Source organism: Cricetulus griseus, chromosome 8 (genome assembly GCF_003668045.3).
Source record: "Cricetulus griseus strain 17A/GY chromosome 8, alternate assembly CriGri-PICRH-1.0, whole genome shotgun sequence".
NCBI classification, from domain to species: domain Eukaryota; kingdom Metazoa; phylum Chordata; class Mammalia; order Rodentia; family Cricetidae; genus Cricetulus; species Cricetulus griseus.
Window position 1 is genome coordinate 87,940,392 of NC_048601.1, and position 21,091 is coordinate 87,961,482.

General features: G+C 41.2%; 1 protein-coding gene across 1 annotated transcript in view; it reads right to left on the minus strand.

Annotated features, from left to right (window-relative positions):
- Positions 1 to 19,762, minus strand: part of Creb5 (cAMP responsive element binding protein 5) — a 315,064-nt gene extending 295,302 nt beyond the window's left edge. Inside the window, exons 1-2 of the mRNA XM_035448718.1 lie at positions 19,697 to 19,762; positions 12,981 to 13,074 (exon numbers count right to left, since the gene is read on the minus strand). Of these exons, the coding sequence (XP_035304609.1) occupies positions 12,981 to 13,074; positions 19,697 to 19,750 (148 nt within the window). The 5' untranslated portion in view covers positions 19,751 to 19,762. The remainder of the gene's footprint in view (positions 1 to 12,980; positions 13,075 to 19,696) is intronic.
- Between the last annotated feature and the right edge of the window lie 1,329 nt (positions 19,763 to 21,091).

Consider the following 21,091-nt stretch of genomic DNA (forward strand, 5'->3'; position numbering starts at 1 on the left):
ATAGAATCAGCCCTTCCAAGCCAACATGTCCTGAATCCCTATGACAAAGGGGCATTCAGTACCTGAGGGGTTGTCATGCACTCTGGGCAGCAGAGTCCCAACAGTGCTGTTTCCCCACTCTTAGCCTCAAGATCCAAGATTCTGAGTCTCTACTGACTGTAAATCAAACCTTATCTAAAACACATGAAGGCTGTGCTTTGTGCAAATGTCGTTTTTTAGCACAAGTTAGTCTGACGCACACCCAGATATCAGTGTGTCTCAAATAGTGATAGAACCATTGTGTGATTATATAAAACAACAAATTGTGGTTCACAAGCATTTTCACCAGATTGTCTCACATTTGTTTATAAGTAGGGTGGATTCTGTTCTGGAAGTAGAGAAATGATCTTCCTGAATGAGACCTATAACCATCTCATTAAAAACCTTCTATCACCTTCAGACAGGAAGGTTCTCATTTTAGTCCGAATCCAGTGTTTTGCCCTTCTGGTTCAAAAAGCCCATGAGCCCTTTGTGTGTAAAACAATGTGTGTGTGTGTGTGTGTGTGTGTGTGTGTGTGTGTGTGTGTGTAAAACCATTTTGACAATCCAGAAGTCCATATTTGGAATATAGCATGGCCTAGAGGACATTAAATACTTTTCCTAGATTTCTTCTCACTTATCTTTCAAGTAAAGTTCTAAAAGTTAAGGATTCTATGAATTCTAAACTCAGATTAACTTCAAGAGCCACCACCCTTAGGCCCAAGCAATATACAACTATTGAAAGGACAGTCAAAGGAAACCACTAGGAATTAGTAATCTGGGCAGAAAAAAAGACCCAGACTGAGAGTTTCTGAATAGGAGGTGTGTCTATGACCACACCCTGTCTTGTCTGAATAGGAGGTGTAAATAGGGAAATCGAGTATAGGAATAGACAGAAGTGTAATGTCTGGTGCACTGATTCCTCCACTGGGAGTCTCTTGAGAGACAGGAAGCTGAGCGCTTCCCTTCCATCTCAATAATATTCACAGCAACCACGCCAGGTTAAAAAACAAAAACTATTTTTCCCGTCCTATTTATGAAGAAATCAAGTCTTGTCCCAGGCCTGATATGTAAATTGAGTCCATGATTTTATTGCTAATTAATCATTTTACCAGTTCCGGCTGTTTTGAAAGCGAGCCATTCTTGGAACCCTGCCTATCCTTCATAGAACTCCCCACATTGGAAGCCTCACTTCTTTGCTGTATCCCAAGAGTGTTTCTGAAGAAATGCCATGCACCAGAAAAATGGTTGGTCACTGGTCATCACTGGAGTTTATTTTAGCAGGTCTTGCTTTCCCTCTGATTCCTCCATGCTTCCTTATGGGAGATTAAGTATTGAGGGTCATGGCTGAGAACCAAGTGTCAAGGTCAAGTGCACGCATCAGTCAGCTATGGCATCAGCAACAGAAACGCCCCAAATAAAAGCAGACGGAGCTCTTTTGGTAAATAACAGCTTAGGGGCAATTCTTCAATAGTGAGGAGGGCACACCTTGAAGACGTACAGGAACTGGTTTCCATGGAAAATCAACGTGAAGTAAGTGTTAAAGTCACATCAGCAGCATCCTTGAGGCTCCTGAGGTGTTGGCCTCATAATGGCTCATGGCATTAAGCACAAGTAATAGAAGAGAGGACAGGCTCCAAGAAAAGCTAAGAGATTCTTATTTTTCTTCTACGCTAAAGCAAAAGATACTAAGGGACTAGTACACACCAACACGCAAAGGAGGTGGAATGGGTATGACATAGTCCATCAACTTGGACCTCTTTACCAATAAATCCCAAACCTTAGACAAAGGTTGTCCACCCAGAGCAGATGGTCCAGAGGGAGAACCTTGAGTGCTTACCAAATATGATTCTCTTTGCTGTATTATAGCCAAGTACCCATATTCTCATTTGAAATATACAAGAGACACTCTCCCTAGCTTTGATTCATGTTGGTGAATGAGATATTCTCTCTAGTTACAAAAGAAACCAACAAATATACTTCACTTTCATCTAGCATTTTTTGGACTGAGTACAGCATCTCCAGTCATCTTTGATCTCTTACCCTACCGGCTCCGAGTAAGCCAGGAAATGTGCAAATGTTCAGATGGGGGAACAGCTCAACCTTTCATTGCTTAAGTCAGAGAGGCAGAAATTTTCACTGCTGCGAATGCATTTGTCAAATAATTGTTTCTCCTGAAATCCCTTGAACTTACTGGGTAAAACCCATGGCTGTAAATTAAAATGCTTGTAATCCCTTCCTTATTTAGATCCAAGAACGTTAGTCAGCTATAGTGCCAGTTATGTGTATATCCTCAATAGGAGTGGCTGTGCTTTGCTGGTGACTATTAAGGTGCATTCAGTCAGTAGGGACAAGCAGCCCTCGGAGGATGTACAGGAACTGGGTTTCTTAGGAATGCTCAACTCAGCGCTTAAAACTTTAGGCTTGCCTTTCACTAATTGCTTCAGCAAGAAACACCCAAATAAGAGACAGGGCAACCTCCATCCTTTTGAATTTGCACTTCACCTGTGTTCAAAGTTTCCCGTGGTTATCGCCCCACCATACACCTGGATGGATGCTGCAAAAACACCTGCAGGTTCCCGTCTGTGGTTACCACCCTCATCCACCTGGGTGGATGCTGTATAAACACCTGCACGTTCCCCTCTGGCAGAGACATACAAACAGCACACAGGGTTCTGGGGAGCCTCAAGCACCTGAGGCAAAAGTAAGAAGGAAATTTTGATCACTTTTCTTATTGTCATACTTGCCTTCAAGGAGAACGAAGTCCTGTCATTTGCTGCAGTGTGAATAGATCTGGAAAGAGTTGAGCTAAACAAGCTGGGCATCACACAATAAAAACACGCACTTGCATGCATTTGTGGGGACTTAAAAAGTTAATGATATACAAGTAGAGAATAGAATACTGGATACCAGAGTCTGAGGAGGGTAGGAGAGAGATGGGAAAAGGGCACAGAGGTATTATTAGGGGGAAGTGATAACATCTAATCTTCTACAGCACAGTAGGATAACTATATCTGACAAAACTGAACACTACACGATAGCTGGTAAGGCTTTAGAATATTCTCTATACAAAGAAAGCATAAACTCTCAGTGTAATGGGTAGACCAGCTGTCCTAGTCTGAACAATGCACATCAGGTACATGCATTGATATCATATAGTACTCTATGAATATTTATATAGCTTGCATGATTCAATAAAATGTTTTCAATTAAATTTTAAATGTTAGAACCAAAGGGGATTAAAAAATAATTTCTTTGCAGTTTTCACATTCCAGTATCTAGATCCTTTGCTGGATGTTTCTTGAGAAAGGGGCATCTCCTTGCTGAATCTCCATCCCTGTAACCACGAGCCAATGAACTAGCAATGTTAAGTCCCTGCTGTTCACCTTACAGGGAAGATTTCTACAAACTTGGCCTGACCATCTAGAAATTTACCCACCAGATACACAGAGGAAATTCTGTAGACATTTTCATCAAGACAACAAAAGTACATACCTAACACTATTTTTAAAAGTAAGTTCCCACAAGGAGCTGGAAAAACAGATCTGCCATTGAAGTGCTTCCCTTGTAAGCATGAGGACCTAAATTCAGTCTGTAGTAGCTGTAAGAAGCCAGGTATGGTGGTACATGCTTGTAATCCCAGCACTGGGAACAACAACAACAACAACAACAACAAAAAGTAGATGCTTGACTTGACACTTGCTGGCCAGCTAGCCTAGCTTTCTTGGCAAGTTTCAGGCAAAAATGAAAAGAAAAAAAAAGGAAAAGAAAAAAGAGTAAGTGGCTAGGGCTTTAGTGCTTGAAGACTGACACCTGAGGTTTTCCTCTGTCCTCCACATACACATAAGCAATACACAGAAACAATGTGTTTTCCTCTCCTCTCTCCCTCTCTGTCTCTGTCTCTGAGTTCCCGTCAGTTTATGGTCATTAAATGCATCATCTCTAGCAGGAATGATCACTATAAGGTGGACCTAGACAGTAAACACAAAGCCAAATTCACAAACCTAATAGAAGCTGCTACCCCATTTGGTTCCAGAGTTGTGCTCACACATCTGTCTGCTTCATTTCCTCAACTATTAGAATAAGATAGATCATCAATTTAAAAACTGATGTGCAGAGGACAGGAGATAACATACTAAAAGAAGAATATTTGCCCTGAGAAATGCTTTCTCCTTGACTCAAGCACTTACACTGTCCGACGTTATCACCTATGAGCTATATAACAGACTAGGGTGATGCAAAGGAATTTTGCAGCATTTGATACCAAGCTGTTAGTGATCACCAATAACATAAAGATCTCATTGCCTGCATGTGATGTACATACATATATACATAAAAGTTTAAGATCTCACTAGGTATTTTGAATTCATGACATATATATATTAATATATATAATTAATATTAATATATATATATATATATATATATATATATATATATAAAATTATTTGCACAATACAGTGTGGCTTGGTAGAATTCCTCAAGAAAATGGCTTAGGGAGCTGAAGATATGGCTCAGAGGTTAAAAGACCTAGGTTCAATTTCCAGGATCCACATGGTGGATCACAACCATCCATTACTCCAGTTCCAGAGATTTGAGGCCCTCTGTAGGCCTGCAGACATACCAGGCCCACATATGTTGAATAGATATGGATGCAAGCAAAACACCCATAGCATAAAAATAAAAATTTAAAAGAAGGTGGTTCAAATCAATAGGAAAAAATAATTAAAATTAGTATCTTTCTTTTAGTAAGAAAGTTGAAAGGCAGGGTAATTTTATATATTTCTTATATTTTTACAGTTACATTTCTCGAATTTTCATCAATGTTTTTATTAATATATTTTAACTTTGCTCATGTCTGCCTTTTAATAAAGATCTACTTAGGAGAGTTTACACTAAATGATCTTTCAGACTCACTGTCTTTATAAGAGGCCAGGAACGTCTGGCAGAACTGTATGGAGTTCAGCAAGGCTTCTTTCTGGCAACCAATGTACCTCTGTGTGTGACTACACAGGAGCAGAAGGACCTATCAGCAATACTGACATTGCTGTTTCCCTTAGGACAGTGCCATCACAAGGCAAGACAGGGTGAACCTGGTTTTAGACAATAGTCTTGGCATACATAAAAATAGTTCTGGCTAAGTTGACCCTGTGCAGAGATGGGACATCGTCACACTCTTGATTTATTTGTTGACAACATGAAGAACTGGTAGACCAGATGGCCTTGCCAGTATCTGTGACTCAATGGGAAAAATGTGTGGATGAGGGGTTCTTTGGCAGCCTGGGCCCGTTAGCTCTGTATGACTGGGAAGTTGACTTAAACTAAACAAGTGCAGCTTCGCCACCAGCCATGAACTACAAGTGCTCAAAAGCAATTGGAACATGAGTTCACTTTGCTTTGAGACATGGAGCTGGCGCAAGGGGTATTTACACCATTACATCACAGCTCTGCCAGCTGAGGGAACAAGAGATAGGAAGTAATTTTATCACAATAACATGCCATGAATGGAGGCCGCTAAGGCCTCCCATTTCCACTTGTCCTTAATTGTATGAGTTCTCCTATAGGCTTCGTTCAAAAGGAGCTGGCTTCCAGGTGAAGCAGAGTATGAACATGTTTTTCATATAAAAGTAATTCTGCAGAACAAGGCCTCAATTCATTCAGTGTCTGATTCAAAAGTGTATTTCTTGGCCAGTTAGAAACATGGGTGAGAAACTGACAACCCCCATAAATGCCAATAGTCACCAGTTTTCTTCTGACCACAGTGAAAGAGACAGAGTGATTTTCAAACACGTCTCTGTGGTCTTTGAATCACTCATGTGTTAGAATCTCCTCCTACGCTTTCACTATTTATGCTGCTGGAAGGCTTAGAGCTAAGGTGCCCATAGAAGAAAAGGCAGTCCCTAGATTAACTACCAACTTTAGCTTAGAACAGAACCAAAACTTAGCCTGTAACTCTAAATCTCAATGTGCAGCAAGAAAATGACAAGGAATTTGGAAAGGGACATTTCATCATATGGGAGGAAGGGCACGGGGATTAAAGAACATATAGTTTACAGTGGACAAGGCACAGATTGCAAGCACAGGGCAAGACAATATGCTAGCTAGCACTACCATTGTGCTGCCTTTGGGCCCAGGTCATCCTTGCCATTTCTTGTGCTGTAAAGCTTTGATTCACTCAGATATGAGAAATTACTAATATGCTTTGGCTTTTTTTTTTTTTTTTTTTTTGTGTGTGTGTGTGTGTTTTACGTTTCTTCCCTCCGGCAATTTTTTTAAGTTTCAACTTATTTTCAAGGTGATTTGGAGTGATATGACATCTTCCCTTTGGAAAATTCCTTAAAATGCCTATGAATTATTGAGTAGAGTATTCTTCAAAGAGCTATGAGCAATGATTTGGGTTTCTTTGGATAATCATGATCAACACTTTGCAGACAAATGTCCCATTTCATTAAATCACATTCTTTCTTCCTTCACCACAAGAATTAGGTTTCAAGTCTACTGTAAGTGATATGCTGATTCTAGAATCTATCTGGAGACATGGTTGAGTCCCCAGTAACTATCTCACCGTTTATACCAGATGAGTGTAGAGAGTCTGGGAAGGAAGGGTGAAAGTAGGCAGTGTTTTCTTCCCTCCTGTGTCTCCACCACTCCAGGGACAGCTGTCTATGCTACATCTGTCATATGGCTTTGTGTCCTTAGCCCTGGGATTACAAACATGTACCTTACCGCATTGCCACCATATTCTTTGTCATGACCCAGCATGTCTCAGCCTTAGTTCATGAGATTCTACCTGAGTGGGGGTGTGTGGACCTGGAAGCTTCGAGCAACCCAATGGCGATAAAGACCAAACACAGGCATCTTGTCATCTTCAGAGAGCTCTCAGTTCCATGTTGTGGAACTAGAGTCATTTCTTTATTAGCCATCTTTTCTGGTGTCCCTCAACCATCCTGCTAATACTACGAGGCAACCATTTCTCTGTTTTCTCGCTGCTCTGGCCGCTCGCCCCTTAACTACCAACCTTCTATCCTTACAAGTTATTCACACACCTCTGATCTCCCTGCCCAGGTGCAGGCCTATTCAGATGCTTAGGTGCATAGATATGCAAATAAGAGGCATATTACCCTGAGGCCATGGTAAACAGCAATAGCCTTACTGGCATTAACAATACAACAATGGGCCAGAGCTTTCCAGTGCTCCATGTTTAGTGAAACCAAAGGCCGGATCTCAAAATATTCCATAATGGAAAGATTTTGGTCCCCCACAATTCTGAAGGCAGGAGATAGGACTTCTGAGCCCATACTACTGAAGGAACCAGCTTCCCTTTTGGCAGCCATAACGGTCGAACATGTGCTTCTATGACCTTGTTCTAGACACTAGAAAGTCAGATGCCTGTCTCATGACAAGGAGCTAATCAGAAGTTAGCTGGTGGCGCTATGCTTTACGACTCTGGGTGTGCTTTACGGACAAGCGCACAGCAATGGCGTAGAGAGCATAGCAACCACCCTGGGAGGGCCTATGGGCCATAACAACCAGTTGACCAATCAACACAGGGCAAGCCCTCCAAGCCTGGAGGCACACCAATCGTGAGCCTGTGCATACACCTAGACACTCCCCTTATGCTGCCCTATAAAGATCTGTGCGCAGCGGCTTCAAACTGTCTTTTCTAGCCATCCGCCATGGAGGGAGGGGTGAAAGACCCGAGCTAACATGGGGTTAGCTCGTTAAACTACAATAAAGCCTCATGCAACTTGCATCAAGCTTTCGCCTCCATTCTGTGATTGGGGTGGCCGAGGTCCTGGGCTAAGATTCTGGAAGCCTGGGCTTTCCGAGGGTCTTACACTACTACTAGTCATCAGGTCTTGTCACAAAGACTGAGTTTTCCTGGACACCCACCCTCAAGTGGCCTGCTAGATACTTGCTGTCACATTGCCAAGCTTCACAGCACTTGTCACTAATCAATCTTCCCTTACTTACTTATGTAAGTTGTTAAGGAGTTGATTATCATCTATTTTCCTCCTTAGATTACTTGAGTATTGTAAGTACCATGTACCCTATGTCCAGCCATGGACACTGCAAGATCTTGATAGGCACTTACTAGATGTTGAATGAATGGTGGTGGTGGGCCAGCTGTAGTCTGTCTTCTCTTACATTGCCTGTGTCTGTTCTAACTTCATTAACTGGGTCACAATGTCTGATTGTAGGGTTGCTAGGTATTTGAAAGCCTTTCCCCATGTGTCTTAGTTAGGGTTTCCATTTTCTATTACTGTGAAGAGACACCATGACCCAGAATCTCTTATAAAGGAAAACATTTAATTGGGGTATCTTACAGTTTCAGAAGTTTAGTCCATTCTCATCATGGTGGCACATTGAAGTGTGCAGGCAAATATGGTGCTCGGGGAGCAGAGAATTCTACATTTTTATGTACAGGCAACAGGAAGTAAACTGAGACTCCTGGAGTATCTTGAGCATGGGAGACCTCAAGGCCACCCCCACAGTGACACACTTCCTCCAACAAGGCCTCACATACTTCAACAAAGCCGCACCTCCTACTAGTACCATTCCCAATGAGCTCATGGGGGCTAATTACATTCAAACTACCACATCATGTCTATCTCTCTCAGGCTTCCCACCCAAGGTGCAGGGTTAAGCTTTTGGGAAAGATTCAAGACACTCCAATTTTATCTTCCCTTGTACACAGCAAAATCTACCATCTTACTCACATGTATGCTTACGAAGGCCTACCTCAGAGGGCAGTCCTACTCCCACTGTCTCCACAGGAAATTCTTAACTTACAGGCCCCAGGATTTATGACTGGAATATGGGGGAATGAACTACAAAAGATCTTTTTTGTTCTTCCCCCAGTTGGACTCTCATTTGAAATATTAACCTATTTTTTGGCTATAGATAATGTTGCACCTTGGCACTTTGATTTTCTTTCTGATTTTTTGTTTGTTTTTTCCTATATAGAACCTTAGAACGCTGTAAAAATAATAGTGTGCTGGATCTGCTTGACAGGTAAGATGAGAATTCCCCAGTACCCAATGACAGTCCAATTAAAGTAGCCCTTTGTGCCATTTTTTTTCCATCTCTGACAAAGTCAGACTGAGATTTTTCAGTTGAATGGGTCTGTGTATATAAAATTCAATAATTTTGTTATCTACATGTAGAAGGAAATTGTGTTCTACAAATTCTCTCCTCCAAATCCACTTAACATCTTCTGTATCTTGGGACTGGAGAGGCACCTCAGCAATAAAGAGCACTTGCTGCTGTTGCAAATGACGAGGGTTCAGGTCCAGGCACCATCATGGCGGCTCATAAACATCTGTAACTCCAGATCCAGTGCCTTCTTCTGATCTCCATGGGAACCAGGAATATACATACATTCAAGCAGAACACTCATACACATAAAATAAATCTTAAGAAAACAAAAACCTATATTGCAACTTTCTTCATCATGAAGCTATATTTCATTTAAACAAGGACAATTGAAAGCCAAGACTTGTGACCACCATCATCAATGAACTCTGGAAATGTACCATATGGAGCAGATAAGAATGAGAGACCACAGCTGGAAAGGGTGAATGGATCCTTTTGCACCTCCAAGCCAGTACCACCACCCCACTCATGTCCTCATCTACCCACTTATAGTGAGGAGTCTGTGTTTCTACTCTAGTTAGAAGAGCAGACTCATTTAAATACCTGTCACTCTCTGTGGCATGGCAAAGATCAGTGACAGTTTTGAATAGTATACTCCACTCAACCTGTATAAAATACATCTCACAGAAAAATAAATATTTCACATCTGTCAGAAAAAATGTTTTTAAATAGAGAATGTGGAGGTTCAAACCTTGCTAGGGTTTTATACATGCTGAGCAAGCATTCTAGAACCAAGTTATATACGCATCTCTGGAAACTTACTCATGAATCTGTGACATTGTACCATCTTCTTTATGATAGTTTCAAACAGTGAAGATGCAGTAACACTACAAAATAGAGACTAACAAGACACTCTAACACAGTCGGGTGTTGGTGGCACACGCCTTTAATCTCAGCACTCTGGAGGCAGAGGCAGGCGGATTTCTGTGAGTTCGAGGCCAGCAAGTGCCAGGATAGGCTCCAAAACTATACAGAGAAACCATGTCTCAACCCCCCGACAAAAGACACCCTAACACTAGCCATACAAATGCACACCTAACAAGTGTTTTCTTCATATGATATACCAATTTCCACTTCATCTGAAATGTAATTTTGTGCAATTAGATACTGTTTGAAAAATGGATCAAGAAGAATTTGCAGAGTTTTGCTTGATGTTCATTTACTATTTGTTTTCTACTATCATCTTCATGATGAGACACAAAAAAGACTTAAGACAAATAATATTTTAGTGGACAAATTTTAGTGACAAGGGAAGCTCTTAATGAAACAAATCAAGATACAGATGCCCAAAACTTCAATCAAGTTTATAATCGTAAATATGCTAAACCCTTAATTATAAAATTTAGATTTGGGGGAATAAATACATAATTTGGTCAAACTTCCTGGAACAAAAATCATTAAAGTCCAAATATTCAACAGAAAGCCTATTTCAATTCATCGTGGACAGTCCTGGAATGCAACACACAGCCAGCATTAGCTCTCTAAATACAGAAACAAGGATCTGGACTGTACATCTCTCTATCCCAGAAAGCCCCATAAAACTGAGCACAAAAAGTGAGAAATGAGTTTTGAAATTAGTACTTCACTGGAGTGTAAAGTCATTCCTTATTAACTTCAATACAAAGAGGAGGGATCAAATAAAATGTGCCACTGCCTTCGTCATAATGTTTTCTTTGTGTTTACCTGTTTCTCCATTTTTCATAACAAATTTCACATAATAAAAATTAGGTTTTTATGCTATTAATTATTTTTCACCTGGTCTACTGATAGTTGTCAGTAAGACCCACAAACCAAACAAAAGTCCAGGACAAACAATGGACAGACTTCAGGAGACTGATCAGAAATCTGTTTTAGGCAGTGTAGACAAAAGAGCCTCTCCCCATCGTTCCAGTGGTCACATGCTTTGAACTGCTGTTTTACAGTTGTTCAGATGAGACTCTTTGTAGAGTCAGGCTATCCTGTCTGAAAGACACTACCCATGCTGCTGGTTGCCACGTTAGCCACATACCCTACATACTGGCTTCTCTTGAATATGCCCACTGCTCTACTAGGCAACCTGTTCTCGGGATCCATTTGGGGAAAATTAGGCATAAGCTATAGGTTGAACTACTGGAAATTACTGCTTCTGCACTCATGTTCACTTCTTAAACATGATGTTAGACTCTGTGTACCTTAACAGACTTCAGTAAGTGACAGCATCCAACATAACCTTCTAGTCTTCTCTGTCTCTTTCCCATGGGAGTTTTTGCACCTCTTTAAACTCACGAAAACCCAAATCAGTTTCTGAACATCAGTTTATTTATTCAAAAAGGAAACAAACAAGGGCAGAGAATAGAGTGTGGTGGTGGGCAGTGACAAAGAAGAGGGAAGAGGTCCCCTTTGAGCATTGGCACCAGTGACAGATCTCTAGTGGCTTGAGAAGCTGTGGTGCCTCTAACACAAACCCATCTGCTCACATGTCTAACCTGGCACAGCCTGGTGATGAAAGCAGTAGCCCAGTCTGCATCAGCAGGGCATTGAGGATCAAGGGACCTCAGCACTCACCTGTTTGCTGATTCCAGGATAACCATTCCAGTTTCTTTGTACCCTTCATGGTAAAAACTGGCAATTTGCATAGGACTTAACAATAATGGCAATCCAATCCCTAGAAATTTCAAGTGCAAGAAAAATACTAATACATACGAGAAGTGGGTTTCCCTTCTGACGGCTATCAAAATGTGGACACAGGGGGATGGCTCACTTTCTCCATGTCAGGGAGACAGGGGTGCAGGTCAAACAGTTCTTGTGAGAAGAAAATGACCTGGTCGCCCTGCTCAGATCTGTGAAACACTCTGACCTCTTGCCCTAGTCCTTCACATCCAGTTAGTGAAACATGCTGCAAAGATACAATCATCCCATTTCATGGAAAAGGAAACTGAGACCTAAAAAGGTTTAAAATTATCTGTTCAAGGTCATTCAGTCAAGGCAGAGCCCAGACTAGCTTTCAAGTTCCTCACTCATACACCATTATTTTTCCATTTTCCTTTTAACATGGGAAGGAATGGGAATTACTTGATGGACTAATTATTATTTGTTTTTCTCTCATTCATTGAGCCTGTTTCTATGCATAAGCTCATTTAACCATCTACTTAAGAGGCAAGTATTATTTCTTAAGGAAACAAACCTTCTTGGAGCATCTCCTGTGCTCCTGCCGCTAAAGCCACATGGCAGTGACTCTCTACAGCATTCATGTGACATATATATCACTGATGAGCTTGATTCTAACCAGGTTTTCACATGCCAGTCTACCCAGTATCCACAAAGGCAGAAAATTGATCAATCTACATATCCGCAGAGCAGTACATTAGAGAGTCTAAGATTGCATCCGATACCTGTGTGGCTAAGGCATAAATTTTTAAAGTAACACAGAACCAAGTTTCAGTGAAACATGTAAAAATGAGAAGTTACATCAGATGCAGTGACCCTTACCTACAGCCTCAGAGCCAAGGAGGTGGAGGCAGAAAGAAAGATTAGGAGTTCAAAGGCATCCTTGGCTACATATCAAGTTTGATGACAGCCTGGGCTACCTAAGACCACACACACACACACACACACACACACACACACACACACACACACACACGGGGGTGGGGGCCAGTTCAATTGTTTAGGTAACTGTGGTTCTAGCTGATCATATTTCTGCTATAAAATAGACATACATACTTTCAAAATACTGATTTACCACTGGGCTGTAACCCATCAAAACATGAGTATCTTAGATGGAACTAATCTGATCCCCAACCCTTCCTTGCCTGATTCTTTCTTACCTGATAGCATATTGTCTGTTTTTATTGAAGGAAACTTCAAAGTCATCTCATGCTTGTGCCGATGAATCATCAGATGGTCCTCTGTTGGGAAACGCTGTTGAGTAAAGAGAGGAACGGAAGACATTCAGTTTGCAACACATACGTGACATCACAGAGAAAAAGACACTCCGCATCAAAAACAAGACAAAAAAATCAGCTCTGAAAAAAAAAACTTTATCACACAAGCAAATACAGTTCCTAGTTCCATGCTTATTTACACCCATGTGCTTGTGTGCGTGCGTGTGTGTGTGTGTGTGTGTGTGTGTGTGTGTGTGTGTGTGTGTGTGTGTGTGCGCGCGTGTGTGTTCTCCCAACTATGTGCAAACCTGTGCCTTGTCATGCCCATTTGTTTATCAAAGGACTTGCCTATGCAACAGAGGAACACTGATAAGTGGTCTCTGCTTCTAGTCATTCTTCAGTTCCCTAAGACTTTCACAAAGTCCTCTGCTTCTTACATAAGCCCAAATGGCTTGCCAGGGAACTGCAGAATCTGTGTGTTTCTTGAGAACTAGATGTTTCCATCTGGGGGAAGAAAACTTTTCAAGTTCAAAGACTTTGAACTTTGTCTTATCCTTTGCTAAATAATGAAACAGAAAGTGCAAAGGGGCCCTGTTGAAGGTCCTGAAACAGCACACACTGCACTGTGCCCTAGAGCCTGGCTCTCTTAGGAAGTCTCTAAGAAAAGACAACAGCGTTGAAAGGGATGCTTCTCGTGGTCCTGAAATGTAACTAACGACAGTAGAGAGTATAACATCCAGAATGAGAAAAGGGATGGAGATCTGGATAGCACTGGGAATATGTAAAACCATGTGGAACTTTTCTGTAATAGTTACTGCTTTACATAGCAGTGTAAAATTAAGTCTAAGGCATGATAAGTATGTTAGACATTATCTACAGATTAACCAAAAATAAGAGAAACGCATGACATAGAAAGAATTTTGATTTATGTCAGACTTTGGGAAAGAACTCCATGCCATGCTTAATTTTTAAAATATATCTACTAATGTACACCATGATGTCTTTACGGTATGTTTCTGTTTATGAAGGCCCAGTCCCCATATTATCTGGGTTTTTTTTCAAATTATATATATGATTTTATAGCAACATGACAAATTATTTGGGATGTTCTATAGTGTACATACTGTAGTCAGGCTGTATTTATTTGAAATTTTCAGGGAATGATGTTAGGGTTATCAAAAATGTTGCTTCCAATTATTTGGGGCCATTTCTGGCTCTCCTATGTTGAATAGGGCCATGTGAATGACTCATCATGAAGGCAAATGACCTATCTTCCAGAGGCAAGTGACTGGTCTCTGGTGTAAAACCCTCTTGTCATTACCCCCGCTTACTCATGGTATAGCAAGGTGACTCATACCAGGAATAGTGCCCCCTCAATAACTGTAAATCTCTCAAGGGTTATATTGAATTCTATAGGAGAAAAACGTGTTTCCTAAAAATTTACAATAAAAATATAGCCATCAGCAACAGACATAAGCTTTGTGGTTTGGCTGTAATTTGTTATTGAGCAGATGCTAGTCTACCCTGGCTCAGATGGATCTGTTTGTAATGACTGAACTGAATGGAGTTTTTATTTATTTAAGTTTAATATCAAATATAAATATAAAGTTAAAATCAAATATAAATATAGGAAAATAATACAACCCAATGAACATTTCTGAATCTTTGATAACTTGAAAAGAAACTCCTAGAACTCAGGGTGTATGGCATGGTTAAGTATTTTCTACAAGGAGAATGGATTTGTGATCAAACGGGGAAGTTCACTGTGCTGAATCCGATCAAGGTTCTGAAAGTGGTTCTTGGTACAAAGCATCGCTTATGTACTGGATGCTTTGATCATATTCTGAAGAGTTTGCAAAAAGTGACCCTTCAACAAGACTTCCATTTACACAGAGATAGACTTTATATAACTTCAGGTATTTCTGTTTCTGTATTACCTATTCTCTTGATTTTCTTAACACCAAATATTTAACACTGGTAAAAAGGAGTTAGAGAGAGAAATTAATGTACTATAAGCAATATGATAGTATCTTTCATTAATAAGCCATTTTTAAAACTTGCATTTATTCTATGTGCCTAAGTGTTTTGCCTGCATGTGTGGATGATGCAGGATATCCTTCTGAATGCTGCCAATACGTGTTGCTTTTATTGGTTGATGAATAAAGCTGTTTTGGCTTATGACAGGGCAGAATATAGTCAGATAGGAAATTCAAACAGAGATAGAGAAAGAACGAAGGCAGAGTCAGGGAGACATCATGTAGCCACCAGGAAAGCACGATATCAGATAACAAGCTATGAACCTTCATGGTAAAACTAAACTATTAGAAATGGGTTAATTTATATGTAGAGCTTGCCAGTAAGAAGCCTGAGCCAAACAATTATGTTTAACATTAGCCTCTGAGTGATTATTTCATAAGTGGCTGTGGCGATCTGCAGGCAGGAGTAAACCAGTCAAGTGGGACCAGGCGAGACAGAGAAAAACTTCCAACTCCGTATGTCTGTGTGCCATGAATGAGCTTAGAATCCACAGAGGCTGCAAAACGACAACATATCCTGTGGAACTGGAGCCACAGGCAGTTGTGAGCCACCATGTAGGTGTTAGGAACTGACCCAGGCCTCTGAGATGGCAACCAGTGCTCTAACTACTGATCTATCTCTCCAGATTTAATAAGTTGTTTTTTTACAATATTTTGTAAAGACTTTTAAAAATTATATATTTGTGGGGTGTGGACGTGGGAGGGGTACACACAAGTGAGCATAGGTTCCACAGATGCCGGAAGAGGATGTCAGACACCCGTATAATTACAGGCAGTTGCACACCAACTGAAGTGGGTACCAGGAACAAATTTTGGGTCCTCTGTGATATCATTACCTGCTCTTGACCATTGAATGAGCTCTCCAGCTTATAATAAACCATTTTTGACTCTATAAACTAGTGGATTTAAGCTAAAGTAAGTACCATACAGCAACCAGAATGAATTAGTTAACCAGATTTTTTTATTGTTTATTTATTTTTAGACAAGGGCTCACTATCTAGCCCAGGGTGGCCAAGAACTCGGAATCCCTCTGCTTAGCCTCCTAAGTGCCCGAATCACAGGTATTTGACTATAGCACTGCATACTAACTAAAGTTGCTTTCTGAATGAGACAAGAAACAGCAAATTGTAGATAAATGCAAAGCCCAGTAAAATGGACATGAGAGTTGAAAGCAACACAGGATAAAAGGAGAGTGGGGACACTAGGCTCTAAGAGAATGGAAGGACGAAGGAACATAGGAAGCTGGCCCTTGTTAATTCTGAGAGAAAGAGCACGTTTTCAGATCACATTCTAAAAGGTCGTCCAGGTATCAGAGGCCATCCCCAATGCACCAAAGTTGCTCTAGAAGAAGAGAAAGTGGCACAGAGGAGCCCTTCCATCACCTCCCCCAAGACAACACAAGCACTAACAGTTCTGTTGTCTCATCTAGGATGACATGAGGGCAGTGTCATGATCACAGCTGTTGATTTGTCCATGAGTTACTAATGTGCCACCAGCAATGACACTCGGAACTACTGGCTGATGGCTACATTTTCACTCAGGTAAAAGATGGGTATAGTTTCATAACAGCATGTCAAGATAAAAGAAACACTTCCATTTAAAGGGGACACTGACTTACAGACATATCTACACATCCAAAGCTGTGGAGGAAGCTTGAGGTTGAACCCTTAAAATTAAGGATACTCCATAAATCCTAATTTCTCACATTTATCCAACATTTTCCACAGTTCACTTAGCCTTGCTAAAGAAAACTCTTGACTTCCTTCTTCAACAAAACATTCAAGAACATTCAAAATGGGCCTGTTCAAGCTCAGGGTATGAGTCTGTGATAAAGTACTTGCCTAGGATATGTAAGATCCTGAGTTCAAATCCCCAGTGCCACACACACAAAATACTTGACCCCAAAAGTCAACCATGCTCAGTTCCCTCAGACTTTGCATGCGACTTGGCAAATTCTCCCTCTGTCCCCTCCTGGCTCAAGTTAACTGAGGATGTCCACGGCCCCACAGGATTCTTTGTACCCTCTATCTCCTTGGCACTGCTCCTTCAAGCTCTCCTACTCTTTCCTGCCCCCTCATTGGTTTCTCCCTCTTGACTAAATTTACCCTGGCTATCCTTTAGCAGACTGCCATTAGATCACTCTGCTTCAGCACTGCCTCCTGCTCCTGAAAGGCTCCTCTATGCCATCACTTCAGCTCCCTTGCCACCCACTCACTCATTAATCCCTTCCAATCAGGCCTCCACCCTCTGCTCTCTCCCATGTCTCCTGCAAGCAACTAACTGCCAAACCCAACAGCCTTTGCTCCGCCTTCCAACAATCCCAGCTCCAACAGTGTAGGACAGCAGTGACTACACGTCTATGGAGTTGATTTATTTATACCCTGTCTGACTGCATGCAGCAAGGGAAATGTGGCTTAGAGCAAGGCCTGAAATAGAGTGGGAGAGCATCAGTTAGAAGCTGGGGATCCATAACAGAAGGGGTACATAAGAGCAAGGCTAAACCCCAATGAAACCAACAGCATTGTCAACCAGAACAAGTGTGACCCTAGAGGACATCTGGAAACATGAAGATCTTTCGGTTGTCACAGCTGAGGAGTGCTTTTGAGGTCTGGTGGGTTGAGACAGGGATGCTGTCAAACACTCTACAATACACAATAGTGCCCACATCAAAGCGTCACTTGGCCTTAGATGTTAATAATGCCAAGTTTGGGATAGTGTGTGTGGTACAGGTACTTATGAATCTCTCTCCTGTCTGACTTTCATGAATCCCACCTATGGCTAGAAGCTCTTTACTGGCATTCTAACCCTGGATATACCTGAGAATCCCAACCTAGCCTGACCCCTCATTTTGTTGTTGTTCCATAGAGAAGCCTTCCAATTACCCCAGTAAAGTGAGTTCCCCAGTGTGGTCTGTTGCTTCTTTATGAAAAAAATTGCAATCAACTAGTTAGTCCATAATTTTATCATATGACTATATATCTGATGCCCAGACCAGAAGGTCTGTGAGAGCAGAGACATGTGTGTGTTGGAGTAGTGTGGTTTTCAAGAAGCAGCTAGAATGCCTAGACACACACAGGTAGGTACCTAGAAAGTGTCTAGGTGGCTTGTAGTAAATGAAGCGTAATGTCTATTGTCAGAGCCAAGCAAAGGAAACCCCTCCAAGTGTCTGAGCTCCTTTAGACAAGGAGGCTTCCCTTTGAAGAAACTGAGGGGGAGTTCTGTTTTAGTTAGGAGCCAGGTTTGAATTTAGTACAGAGATACTCTGCATTTACCATGAGAAGCCCTTGTCTGCATTTACCATGAGAAGTCCTTGTCTACATTTACCATGAGAAGCCCTTGTCTACATTTACCATGAGAAGTCCTTGTCTACCAGGATTTTCCCAGTTACCAAGCAACCTGTCCACATTCCTCTAGTATTTCCTGCTTCATAATGGCTTTCAAAATCAGTTTGCTCCAAAATATTTTTGTCTACTCCTTTTCTTGTTCACAGGTTACAAAGAAATATTGGCACAAAAACCTCTGATGAAAATTCCAGACTCTGGGTGCTCAACAGCTGATAACATCAGTGACAATATTTTATGTTTCTGTGACTTTGTCCCTCCAAATCTTCTCCTCAAATTCTCCCAGAATCCTCCACAAACTCTGGCAAACTATAAGAAGGGTATTCATCTTACTCCTAACTGACCTTAGACACTGCCCCACATAAGACTACCAACCTTATCGGATGAACTGGTGGGTGTGGGCCTTGGTTTCCTTGAAGGTACAGGAAAATTAGGGAGTGAATGCCATCTTCCTCCACATTAGCAAAATGCGTATGCTCAGACTCTGAAATGTGTCCTATATCCCATAAAATAAAGGTCCTGGTATAAAAACTACAATTCTAACATATCAAAATTCCTAGAACATGGTACTACCCAAAGATGGACTCTTGAGTCATGAGCAGAAAAAGTCATCTTCAAGTTTTAAAAATAAAACATAAAATTTGAATTTCATGTAATAAATATGGGATCTAATATAACAGATTTAGCAGCAGCACTAGTGATAACAAGAGTGGGTATTAACTGAACATTTACTATGTTCATGCCCTATAATAAACATTTGAAGAGAGTTATCAGAGGCCCTCAGATTCAATCCTTCATGTGAACATATCCTCTTCTCTTAAAAATTCTATGCCCAAGAACTGTAGTTTGAGAACAGTCATAGTGGTATTCTTTTCCTCAAAAAGGATCCAGAATCCAACTCACAACTACGAGGCATCTCATCAAAAAAACAAAACAAAACAAAAAAACCTCAGTATGTATGCAATCGGCTGCTGTGAAGAACACACCACCTTCCCCTTTCTGAATGACTGCCCAGCGGAAATGGTGGGCACGGAGCATCTGGCTTGCTTCCGGAGGAAGTTACTCATAGGGATGTCAACATTGCTGCCTTTCGGGATAAAGGGGAAGTATTTCAAACTATAAAGTGTGATCTAGCGTTAGTGAGGATGAGAATCATGATGCTGATGATCAGGGATACTTTGAAAAGTATTTCAGCTAAGAAAGAAAATCCAATGGACATGGCGGCTCAAATGAGCGATGCCGTCCCAGGGGAAGGCAGAAGCATGAGGACCCGCATACTCACCTGGGAGCAGCCCGGAGCACTGCAGACAAACGGCCTCTCCTGCTCCAAGTTCATCTTGGATTCCTCATAAATCTGAAGGATTAAAGGAAAACAGAAAGCCATGAATAACGCCCTCTTCTGCTTCAGATGCATGAGAAAGGCAATCATTGGGAGCCTTCTATAGCCATTCCCCAAAATGAGCAAGTTACAGACGAGCATGGTGATAACGGCCCTGTTTCCGGTTTATTGTTTCTCTCCACTTAAGTTCATAGAGTGCTATCTTTAGTGCATATTAAAGAAAAAGGTATATCGATGCTAGAACCTAACGCCTACCTCTGGAAAGCTGGCTGATGGCTGCTATTGCCAGGCAAGACCTCAACTTCTCAGCAAGATTCCAAGGCAAAGTACACCCCCACTCCCCACCCTGACCCTCGCAGTCCTATGAGAACTTAGAAACTGGCTGCTCGGGATAGCCAGAAGGAAAACTTCAGTTCGGGTAAAAATTGAGCATGGTTACAATCACCTTTACAAATGACCCTGAATACCAATAAAAAGTGTGGTCCTCATGACTCTCTGATTAGCACACCTGTTGCTGTTGGCTTTGTTTCTTTTTAATGACCGGAAGGACCATGCAAATTTCTGTTACATTATTTAGATGATTTTCTAAATACTTTTAAACCAATTTTAGATTTGTATATATGTATTACATGTGCTTTTAATGGCACGTGGGTCTATTGCTGAGTTTTAAACCCTACTGCCTTAATCCTGAGCACAGGGAGGAATCTGTTTCTTTAAAATGCTGCCTGTGGGTGATTCCAAAAGGAAGACAGTGCCAGCTTGCATCATGGAGGAGTCCCACTTTGCAAACACATCTAATTTGTACATGTTACATCCTCTTTCCCAAACACTATTCTTTAGGAAAATACATGCACCCTCTCTCTTTTCTAAAATGTAAAGTGAGGATGTTTACCTTAGATAGCATTGCCAGTCAGACACTAAAACACAGAACTGAAAACAGAGAAATAATGTAAACCCTCTCCCAACTGTAATTTCCCCATTGGCATGCATTTTCAACTAAGCAAAGCCTCACTCATTCCCATAGGACAGTGGTTCTCAACCTTTGGATTGAAGCTCCTGTGAGGGGTCAACTGACCCTTTCACAGGGTCACATATTAGATATCCGAATATGAGATTCATAACATCAGTAGAAAAATTACAGCTATGAAGTAGCAACAAAATTAATGTTATGTTTGGAGGTCACCACAACATGAGGAACTGTGTTAAAGGGTGGCAGAGTTAGGAAGCTTGAGAACCACTGCTATGGAAGGACTTCCCATGCCTGCCCCACAACACAGGGATTAGCATAGCTTTAATGCTTTTCTATATTAAGCATTATAATGTAAATACCTTTTTGTG